Consider the following 12,245-nt stretch of genomic DNA (forward strand, 5'->3'; position numbering starts at 1 on the left):
GGTGATAACCCTCATTTCTCCTGCCAGGCTGGATTCCACTCATATTTCACAAGCAAACTCCGGGCCTCGGCTCATCTCTCTGCTTCGCTTCATATGAAATAATGACCTGTCCTAGATTGTCGGTTGTGTGCACTTTTGCCCTGAACTACGAGGCCTGTTTTGGCAGCACAACTGATAAAACAATAATCTGATCAATGGACCGTGGCCTGAAGGTTAGAGAAAGTTAGTGCTTGTGGTACATTTTCTCAAGTATTGTACTGTTTTTGAGTATAACAAATATTAATGTCATTCAAACATCATTCCACTTGGGACAATATAAAGTATTCTGATAACATACTGTATCTACAAAACCAACTTAAATGTTTCAGGTGTGAATAGGCAAGTTAGTCTTTGTGCACAACCCATGTTTAAAAAATATGTTTCAGTTTTATCATACTAAACAAAATATTGTGTGGTTACCTGTAAAATGGACAATAGAAAACAAAATTAAACTCATTTTCTATGTCATTCAGATCTTCGATTTCTAATTCCAGACTGACATCCTGTCCAGTTTCAACACTGACTGGTAAAACGCCAATTCTCGACTTTATAGTTCTACTGAACTAAGTACAGTTCAGGAGGAAACACTACTTTTTTATACCACTACCTTTGTTTGACTTTAACAATTTACTGCACTTTGAAGATGAACCCATACAGAAATGTAATATATTGTCATATCATGTGAAAAACTGGTGAACATATTCAAATATATTTGGAAAATATATTGAAATGCTTAAAATATTAATCTTCATATATAAATATATGTTTAAATAGTGTCAACCCTTCTAAAAAAACTGAAATGCTTCACATGTGATGTTGAAGTTTCACATGTACATCACATTCAATCAGCTTATAAAATGTGAATCATTGTAATAGATAAATGAAGCAAGCCCCTGTCCAAGAAGAGTTGGCCTGGAATCTGCCAATAAAAGTGCAAAGCATTAAACAAATTAGAGTGGGTTTTATTGATCTTTAACAGCATGCAATACGTTTTTCCTGTAGGTGTTTTTCAAAATGAAGATCATGCTGCCTGTTATACAACATTTTCTACACAGTTTTTCTAGTTTTAAATAAACAGGGATTGAGAAAATGGGAGACCATGTGGTTGGTTAATTATTGCTCACTAATGAGAACTTGTCAGGGTCTGTTGATCTCGCAATTATTTTTTTATACAGCAATGATTCAATGAGGGTTTGCCAACAAGCTCTTAATTCACATCAAATTACATAGAGGTTACATGTTTCACATACCAACATATATTATCAGTCAAGCACTGCAGAATTAGTGCGGCTTCTGCTGTTTATGCGGTTGTGATGTAAGAAAAATTACCACTGGAGAAATGTGCGCGGCAGGATTTGTGCTGCCTGAAGGTCAGTACTCAGGGGGCAGAAAGCTTTTGTCTCGGTCAACTAGCTTGAGATTTTAGCCTCAATACTGGATTCAGTCAGCCATTGAATAGCTTGTCTTTTGGGTATGACAAGTGTCAAATATGTAAAATCTCTGTCAGTGGAGGTCCCAGTGTACCGCTGGTCTGGAGGAATGTGAGACAGGCTGAAAGATGGATCATTTGGGTTGTGTCTTGTAGGTTTAGCACTGTTATTCTAGGACTATATACCTACATTTTTGGTATAGGTCTTCACAAACATCTGCAGTCTACTGTTAGTATCTTATTTCCTTATTTATTGCTGTTATTTTTAGCTTTGCACCCAGCACCTGGCCAACATTTGTCTGTATGTGCTACTTCATTAGGTACTGACCAATCTTTTTCATTTCTGTAAGGGCAGAGCGCCATCTAGTGTTATTAATATAACCACTGGAAAACAATGGACTGAATTACTACTATTAAGTACCTGGCTTTTGATGAACATACAAGACATCTGTACAAAACCTCTTTCTACTAGCTAAAAAATATCTCTAAACTCTATCCCTCTCCCTGTCATATGCAGAGAAACTAGTCGATGCCTTTATCTCCTCAAGACTGGACTACTGCAATGTGCTCTTCAGAGATCTATATATACAGCATTTGACAGTGTGACATAGGACATTATCTGTATGCTTTGCTCTGTAAATGATGTAAAGGAAAACAAAGGCATTTTTTGCAACTTGTTTCATCCCTTAAATGTGAGAGTCTGGTGCAAAAAGACCCATTCTTGGTTTTACTCAGTTAACATCCTTCATGTCCCAAGAAAAGCAGGTTTACAGACCTGTTCTGATTTTGATCTTATCTGAATTCCTCAGTGAACCTGCCTCCTGAAATTTCAAGAACAGCATGTTTGGTTTTGAAAAAAAACAAAACAGCGTATCTCTTTTGTTGCTGCAATAATTTATTTGAAGAACAATGTATTATGTAACAACATAAAGATGATATTGCCTTTGAAAAGACACAGTTTACATTGTTTTATAATAGATAAAACATTCATCAGAAAGCTCAATAAAACAATGTACAGATACTGTAAATACTTCAAACCAAACAGCCTTTGCTACCAGCAGGATTCCCCCAAACATTCATTAATTTTTTACCCAGTATGTTCTTGCAGGAATCATATATGCCAAATTATTGAGTATGAAGAGCAAAGACTTATTTGTTTAATTTTATCAGTTTCCAGAACATATTTCTTCCACAGAAAAACATGTAACTTATGTGAAATGAAAATGAGGAAGCCAAAACAACATATGGTCATATCTGTAATCATAATGAATGCTACTTGAACTTTTGATAGAAAGTGCAATTATAATTGCTTTTTTCCCCCCTTTTTTTTAACAAAAACAATTTCAAGACCTGGAACTTCATATACATTTCAAGACTGTGTGCCAAGTCTGCTCTTGAGATTTAAATATATCCAGACTAGCTGCTGTGTAACATTTTTGTGTAACAAGACCAGATTTTACAGGATTCATAAGGTTTATCTTAGTAGGCATCAGTAGCTTAGCAGGCTTTGCTGTCTATTAAAATGTATATAAACTATAAACTATACGATACTCAGAAACCGTTACATTGAGTACTGTAGACAGCAAGTTGGATGTCCCTTAGTCTTGTACAATAGTCAAGTCAGATTTAAAAGCTTATGCCTCTGTTGAGATCAACAAAACAAAGCCTTGGTTAACTCAGACTAAACCCTTCACCGGTAAAACCATTCATCCTTTTTTTAAATTAAAAAGGGTTTCATTAAAGACAGCACGTTCATTATTTACATCACTCATTACCACTGAAAACTTAAATTAACCACTCAGAAAATCATCTAAAAAGATGAATTATGCAATTAATCGTACAATACAAATTTAGAACACTTAAAATAAACCTCTACTGTAGTTGCAGTCTTTCCTGAGGCAGTCTAACAGAATCTTTTCCTTTACAGCAGTACAAAATTGTTAAATGTAGCCTCACAGAAGCACTCTCCATACAGTCTCTGTATACTGTATTTCTACAGTAATGTCCCCCCCTTTCAAAGATTGAAAAAATAAAAGTAAAATAGAAACAACTAATACATATTTAGAGTGATGTTTTGATAGGCCATAAACTCCAGCTAATGTGGATTAGCAGTTGAAGGTAATCTGTGTGTTGCTGAACTGTTGAATTGTAGTTTAGAAGGACATGATGGTTCTCTGGATGATATCAACGCATTCGTGCAGCTCGTCCTCGTTGATGACGAGGGGAGGGGCCAGGCGGATGATGTCACCATGGGTGGGTTTGGCCAGCAGTCCATTGTCACGAAGACGCAAGCACACCTTCCAGGCATCGTAGCCTGGGGAGAGATTATGTTAGTATATGTCAGATTTTATTTTATTACTCTTCATTCGTCTTAAAAAGAATCTTATAGCATATGTAGAACAAGCAAATCATTGTGACGCCACCATAAAAGGAAAAATCCCCTCCCAAACCGGTCTGTCCTTAAACTGAATAGCACAGAGACAGACTAGTGATGTTATCTAGAAATAAAACCTTGGCTCCTGGGAAATGTTCCAGTCACTGATTTAAATGCAAATGAAACAATTCTGTCTAAAAAAAAAAAAAAAAAAGGCATAATAAAATACAAGTAAGATATTCCAGCACAGAAATGGGTCATCTGATACTGACTTAACTGGGTGAAATAATTAAATTGTGTGTTTTAGGGTGGATTAATGTAGACTTAGATTTATTTTGTACCCTGATGAATGCACTTGGGTAAAATAAAAATTGACCCAGATTGAAGCTTTATAGTTTCACAAACAGGTCTGCTGTTTTAGCACAACACTGTACCTTTGGTCTCTTTGATGACGACTGCGTTGAGGAGGCCTTTCCCTCTCACTGTGGTCACAATGTCTTTGGGCAGCTTTCTCAGCTCGCTTCGCAGCAGCTGCCCCATTCTTTCAGCATTCTCTGCCAGCTTCTCATCCTCCAACACCTGCAATATGAACAGGGTTTTTTAAGAGAATATATGACATTTTTGACTAAAGTAACATGCATATTTTTCTTCTGATGTGAAATTGTCCTTGTAGGGAGCTGTAAGATGCTTTTGGGCAATTTAATGTTAATGTTGTGTTGCTTATCAAACTTAAAGTTCTCTCAATTTAAAAAAAAAACAAGATAAAAGTAATGAGTTCTTAAAAGGGTAAACAAACACAAAAATGCTGACCTGCAGTGCAGCGATAGCAACCCGACAGGCCACTGGGTTACCTCCATATGTGGACCCGTGTTCCCCAGGTTTAATGGTCAGCATTACCTCATCATCACACAGAACTGCAGATACCTGAGACACACAAATGACAGTTTAAACAGAAGATAAAGGTTGTATAACTACTATGATCAATTTTCCTGCACAACAAAACTGAACAAAAGTCCATGAAGTTTACAAAACAAATCTATAATCTGATATGAAGTGAGAGTAGATTATAAAAAAAAATTGCTTACAGGATAAACTCCTCCAGAAAGAGCCTTGCCCAGAATCACCACATCTGGACGTGCATTCTCATGGTCCACAGCCAGCCGCCGGCCAGTCCTTGCCAAACCTGTCTGCACCTCATCAGCAATCCACAACACCTACAAAAAAAAAAAAAATTTGCAGTAGTAATCTCAATATCCCTGAAACATATTGGTTTAACTAAAGTCACCACTACAGCTCAAAGTTTTTTATGGCCTCTAGAATCATATTCAAAATTCAGGTGAGCTGCCACACATACACAGCTGTGCCAAGTTAATTACTGTGCTTTTTGTCCGTAAACATGGTCATGCTCAGTCTTGTTGGAGGAGAGATCTACCAGCAAGAAAATAAGTCAGATATTTTCAAAAAAAGAGAGTGCCATTTCTCAGTCAAACTAGCCTTGATAAGTAAAAGATGAAAACCAATTTACCAATTTTTTTACATACATGACCAGAACAACAGTTCACCACATATGAATTAAACTACAATTCATTCTCATAAAGAGTGTATGCTTAAAGTTCAGCGTGGACAAATTGAGTAAAAAGTGGTTAACTTTAACACTATCCTTTTTTATAGCACAGATCATCAACAATGCTTTTTTATAACCCTTCCTACTAGATAAGAAAACTTAAATAGCTACAAATAAACTGTGTTCTGTGTAATAATTTTTTGCACTGCTTAGTAACATTAAAATACATACTGTTTAGGGCTAAAAAGAGCCATGCACATGTGGAAGGTACATTTGTACTCCGAGCAGCATAGATAGACATAGATAGTAGAACAATGGTTTGTTTTGAGATTGATCTGTTGTGCAGCCCCATACTGGGATTTTCAATTATTTTCAAATTGTTGCAGTGTTATCTCACTGCACTTTGGTGTTGACGCATGGCAGTTTTAAATTCAGTGTAGTCTCACTACACTTTCTATGTTTCTTCTCACACAACCCTAAAAGCACACTTTACTTGTTTTACTTAAGCTGCTGGCTATTTGAATTCTACTTCTACATTCATGTCTTTACACCCAGAAAACAGCATGGAAAAAATGTCAGAAATGTTGGTTAGTGAAAATGATGCCAAATACAATCTTTTATTACAAAGCAGCCTATACTTCAGTTAGAAGATAACCAGTAACTGTGTTTTCACCTAGTCAGAACAATCAGAGTCATTCATGATAAGGCTTGGGCGGTATGCTATTACAGTATACCAGGGTACTTAGAAATCCCAAAGGCATGATTTTCAAAAAAACTATTAAACTGACAGAGATGCTGTATTGAGGCGATGTATTGCAGTGCACAGCATACACCACCAGAGGTCAGTCTGTACAGGTGGGACCATCATGTTACAAGACTAGTAAAAAAACAACAACAACAACAACAACAAAAATGCCTCTGTCCCTGTCTGGGAGTATTTTGGGTTTAATCCCAAATGCCACATTTATATCTTGAGATGACTCCTGCCAACTATAAAAGAAGTTTATTAGCCATATGATTTTATTCAACTATTCAACTATCAGCCTGCCACCAGCAACAAGTTTCAGTGGAGGACAAGCGTCTACAGAAGAAGGCCACCTATTTCCTATTTATTTATTATTCTTTGGGCCATAGGTATTTAAACCCAGCAAGACTTGTCTAAGTAAGCTAACTGCATATTAGTTGCACAGCATTTTAGGCTAGACAATGCCATACCTGCTACAATGACTTTTAGTGCCATACCACCAAAGACTGTATATCTCAGAGAAATGTCAGGAAGGTAAAAAATAAATACCAAGCCTATACATGATATTTCTTACTTTGTGTATTTGTCAAAACTCACATTGTATTTGGTGCAAAGTTCTCTGACTTTGGTCAGGTAACCCTGGTCAGGGACCACCACACCAGCCTCCCCCTGGATGGGCTCCACCATGAATGCTGCAACATTTGGGTCTTGAAGGGCTTTCTGGAGCAAATAAGGAAAAATAAATACCAGTCAGACATTTTTATCTATATCCAAGATAACCCAGTCGATGCTTCAGTCAATCATTAGGTTCTTGTGTTTACACAGAAAAGTTTCCAAGATAACCTTACAGTATCAGCAGACACATTAATCTGCAGTCAGTTATTCAGGCCTCTCTTTACATAGAACATAAGGCTGTCAACTCAGATAGGAGGATGTTACAAAATAAACACAATGTTCAAACTTAAGAACACTAAGAACACAATGTTGTTAAACAATTGTTAAAATCTCTTCAACTACGTGACTGGGTGCAAAATACTTAAACTGTATCCTCCATCACAGCTGATGCATTTTTGTTTGTCCTCCAAGTTAATCTTGCCAGGAAAAACATTGTTATGATTACAATGTAATTTAACAGCAGACTCTGAGGTCCTGCATGCTGGATCCTTCTACCAGCACATTAAAACAGAATGTTAAGTATGATGAGCTTTAGCTGCTGCTGACGTGTTTCTCTACAACCCCAGTAATAAAGTCAACCACAAATCTTGATGAGACTAAAATTAGTACCTGGAGTGCATTCACAAACAGCATGTCGCTGTATAAAATAATCCTAAAGTCTGGCAGATTTAGGGACTGAAACATAAACATCTCCATATAATTTTGACATTTTACAAGACACTTGTAAACAAGCTGTTTGGACAACTGAAAAAACTGAAAACAAAGATGATAACATATGTCTTAAAGTTAGAATCAAAAAACTGTACCTCCAGTGCAGGAATATTGTTGTATGGGACAAGCTCGAAGCCCGGCATGAAGGGACCAAAACCTTCATAACTACTGGGGTCAGTGGAGCTGGAGATGGCTGCCATAGTGCGGCCCCAGAAGTTACCATCTAATCAACAAGAGTAAATGTTGTACATTGATTATATTGGTTTCAGTTTATATCCTTACACAACATACAACAAAGGAAACCTGTGACTTATTGTGTAAGAAGAACTTAACTGGAGTTTGGCCCATTGGTCACCTTATCCTACATTAGTAAAAGAGGATTGGCAATGCATGCAAGTTATTGAAATGCCATGGAGAGGGGACATTTCAAGATGACAAATGGGGCAAACTCCAAAAATCTGTCGTAGTCTTTTAAACATTACAAAGGAGACTTACCTGCAAAAATGATTTTGGCTTTGTTTTTGGGAACACCCTTTACATTGTAAGCCCACTTACGGGCAAGCTTGCAGGCAGTCTCACCACCTTCAACACCTTGTTACAAACAAAACAAACAAAAAAACATACATGTCAACATTTATTCTAATGATAACCTCTGAAGACGTTTCATACTGTTTTCATCAGGTGTTTTCCTTACCTGTGTTCATGGGTAAAACTTTGTCATAGCCAAACAGCCTGGTGATGTACTCCTCATAAGCTCCCAGCACATCATTGTAGAATGCTCTGGAAGTCAGGGTGAGTTTGGAGGCCTGGGCGTTGAGCGCAGCTAAGATTTTAGGATGACAGTGGCCCTGGTTTACTGCACTGTAAGCGCTCAGAAAGTCATAATACCGGTTACCTTCCACGTCCCACACATAGATGCCTGGAGTAAAGAAAGACAGAAACCAAGTTCTTAAAAAGTGTTGGTAATAATTCATGAGTTTATTGTTACATTTTCAAAGAAATGAATGGAGATTAAAGGGGAAAATAGCACATGTAATACATATCTGTTAACCAGAATATTATTTTTAGTAGTCATTTGACACTTTGAACTCACCCTCCCCCCTTTCCAATGCCACAGGCAGGGGATGGTAGTTGTGCGCTCCATACTTGTCCTCACGGGCGTAGATTTCCTCGGAGGTGAGCTGGCGATCGGTACTCAGTTTGGAGGCGGCGGTGGAGGCAGGGCGGGTGCCAGAGTGGATGCCACGATGGAGAAGAGGAGTAGCACACCTCAGATTGCGGCTGAGCTGGAGAATCATTCCTTTCATAGTTGTACGTTGTTACGACTGTATGGCACGAAGACACACAAAATGAGTAATTCTGATAGTAACAATCAAGTTCCAAAGACCAAAAATATATATATTAGGGTTATATCCAAATTACCACCCCCTTTACATTTAGACCTGGCACATTTTTACATTTAAATTTTCTTACAGTGAAATTAGTTCTTTGAATTAAGTTTGGCTGCAACAACAAGACAAACTTATATTAGACAACTTATATAATTTCACATTTCTACACTGCTGCACCTTTTTGCAACTGTTTTCCAGGATCTCTGGGGCAATAACAGACTGAGAGGGGTTTTTAAAGTTTCTATAGGTCTGTTTGTAAGATTGTTTGTTCAAGTCTGTTTTGTCAGTTTGTAATTTGTATAAGTCTTATTGAACCTGTTTTACTTGACCAAAAGATCTGCTATTTTTTGTTGTTTTTTCTCTTCTTCTACAGGATTGATCCTCAGGCCAAAGTAATCAACATGTGAAAGATATACTACCATGACAAGAAGAACAAAGTAACTATTGAACCTTTAAAAAAAAAAAATCCTGTTCTTTTGATTTACAGGGATGCTGTTAGCCCAACATACCACAATATAAAACAAAGAAATACCCCTAAAAAAAAGAAAAAAACCTCACTATAGCTACAAAGTTCAAGCCTCATAAACTAGTACGCTGCTATGTGTGATTCCACAGAGCCTGCAGGCTTTACAGGTCTGCTGAACATCGCTTCCCTTTCACTCTCCAACACTCCACACAATAGATGAGCAGACCTTGGCTGGGTGGGGGTTAACAAAAGATAATCCCACAGCAGCATAGCAACTCATCTGTGATGTTCCAGACTGTTCTATCTGGTTGCAATAATAGACTCACTAGTGTAACATATACTACTTTTCTTGGTCCTGCTAATAATTTACAGAATCTATTGCCAGTGGTGGAAAGTAACTAAGTACATTTACTACAAACACAATTTTGAGGTACTTGTACTTTACTAAAGTATTTCCATTGTATGCTACTTCAAAACTTCCACTCCACTACTTTTCAGAAGGAAATTATGTACTTTTTCATCCACTACATTTATTTGACAACTTTAGTTACTTTTCAGATGAAGATTTGACACAATGGGTAACATAAGAAGCTTTTAAAATACAACACATTGGTAAAGATTAAACCAGTGGTTTCCAACCGCTTCGGTTTTTGGCATCTTACAAAAAGCAGTGTGTAATCTGGGTCACATTTCAGATGTCTACGAGTTGTTAACAGCTTCACCAAATAGTGATTTTTCCCTCTGAACTTCCCACATGGTTTCATTTCAATGAATGATCAAATGATCCAATATTTCACCAAAAATCAAAGATCAGAGAAAAATTCCAAATACTAAAAAAGAGATTTGTGTATTAGAACTATTTTCTTCTTTCCTCCCCCATTCATCATCTCATGACCCCTCATATTTATCTGTTGACCCTTTGGCGGGGCCCCACCCCCAGGTTGCAAACCACTGGACTAAACTAGCTAACAGTGTATGAAGTAGTTCAAACTAGTTCCACCTCCAGCATCTGTCTACATTATGTATGCAAGTATGCATGTATGTATATTTGATCCTTTTTCTTAATTCAAGTTTAAATATATGTACATATGGGTTTTTTGTTCTGTTTTTATTTATAGTAATTTATAATTATTAAATTCCCAGTGAAGTTTTCTGTTTCAGTGCACTGCAGTAATTGTATACAAATAAGTCTATTATTAAGCTTTCAAATATTTTGAATTACATTACATATCTTTGTCACAATTGTTATTGTGCATTAAAGGGCTCATTGCAAAAACAAAGGAATTTGTATATATTCTGTAAATATAGGATTATCGACCAATATAATCAATAATAATCAAATCAGTTTTTACTCCCTAATATCGGTATCAGCATCGGCCCCAAATGTCCAGCCCTACTAGTAAGTGTTATTTCCTAATTCCTTATGTCTAAAATGTATAGAAATGTGTTATTATTTAGCTTTTGCGACTAGGGCAGTGGCACATACATAACAAGAAGTCAGAAAAAACAACTTATGACTCAGCAGATAGGAGGGGGCTGATTCATGAAAGTGGTATGCAGTATAATCGTAACAAACAAAAACAAAAAACTACTAACTTCTTAATCTTCTGTGGGTCACTTTTGTATGATTTTTTTATATGTTAATTTTGACTCATATGTTGACTTAATGTGAAATGAAAACATGCAAGCTGGATATGGGTCACAAAAGCAAAGTCTGAGGGGAAAAAAGCAATTTTCCATACTGTATAAGGCATAAGCAATTAGGAAATAACACTTACTACCCAATAACAAAAACATGACATTGTTTACAAAATGAAAAGTATAGCAGTTTTTCAAATATATTGACCAAGCTTGATAAATGGAAAAGAAGATGAGATATCCAGTACTTGGTTGGAAATAATCAATAATCTTGGTCAGTAAATGAACACACAAGGCAAACAGAGAGCACCTGGACTGGGTTACATCAAGGACAGTGTGTCATGAGCCACTGACTTGTCACTCATTGTCACCATTAAACTTGCCCCTGAGAGATGATAGGTTGGTGGGGAGCTGCCTCCATGGCACACCCCCCTACACTGCAGCCAGGAGCTAAATAAAGCCCCAAAGTATGAGTTTCTATCAGATGATGCGCACTGCCAAGCACCTCTCCTAAACTATCTCCTATTATCCAACACATGGACATCTAATACGGAGTAGTTTGCTAGTTAATTGTCATAATATCCTATCACCAGCACGAGCTTAGCTCTTCTTACCCAATCGATGTAATACCTCGCTTCTTTTAGTTGGTACCCGCCGGCTAGCTTATCATTAGCAGCTCCTTTCTGTCAGGTTTTTCTTTTCTTTAAAAAAACAACAACTATCAGCTACTTATCGCGCAAAACTTTACGAAAAGGAGAGAAGAGACATAAAGGAAAGTGGGACATTACCAGAAAGAAGTGAAGTGTGGTGAAAACCTCTTGAGACGTAGGTGATACCGGTGCTGTCCGATGTTTAAGGAGCAAGGATCCGGTGCGTATTTGATGTGTCAGATAGGCAGCAGGCGTGGCGGCTGGTTTCCTGCGTGTGTGCGTCAGAGAGGACACGCCTCCTCCATGTTGCAATTTTTCAGACGATTGCAGGTGTTTGATCGATGTCTGCTCCCACGTTGTTTCCCCATAGCTTAAACATTGCACCCAAGCCTTCTCTCTAACACTGCACAGTCGTCTTCTGAAGTGCGTAACATGACCCAAATCAGATATCTCTGGTGCGCCAAATCACAACAATAAAGTAATCCTAATTTATATCCTAGGAAGGCGAAGTCATGACCCGCCCTTCTCTGCCTCTGATTGGCTAGTACTCGTTGCCTTCGCGG

The 12,245-nt window shown here is 37.4% G+C and overlaps 1 protein-coding gene across 1 annotated transcript; it reads right to left on the reverse strand.

Moving 5' to 3' along the window:
- Positions 1–2,341: 2,341 nt before the first annotated feature.
- oat (ornithine aminotransferase) lies at positions 2,342–11,969 on the reverse strand. Its single transcript, XM_062442776.1, has 10 exons — positions 11,821–11,969; positions 8,631–8,862; positions 8,232–8,456; positions 8,033–8,128; positions 7,633–7,760; positions 6,749–6,871; positions 4,928–5,056; positions 4,653–4,766; positions 4,277–4,421; positions 2,342–3,782 (listed from the first exon to the last, which is right to left on the reverse strand). The coding sequence occupies exons 2-10, from the start codon at positions 8,842–8,844 to the stop codon at positions 3,622–3,624; spliced, it is 1,335 nt and encodes a 444-aa protein (XP_062298760.1). The 5' UTR covers positions 8,845–8,862; positions 11,821–11,969; the 3' UTR covers positions 2,342–3,621.
- Positions 11,970–12,245: the final 276 nt, after the last annotated feature.

The sequence above is a fragment of the Scomber scombrus genome, chromosome 21 (assembly GCF_963691925.1).
Source record: "Scomber scombrus chromosome 21, fScoSco1.1, whole genome shotgun sequence".
NCBI lineage: Eukaryota > Metazoa > Chordata > Actinopteri > Scombriformes > Scombridae > Scomber > Scomber scombrus.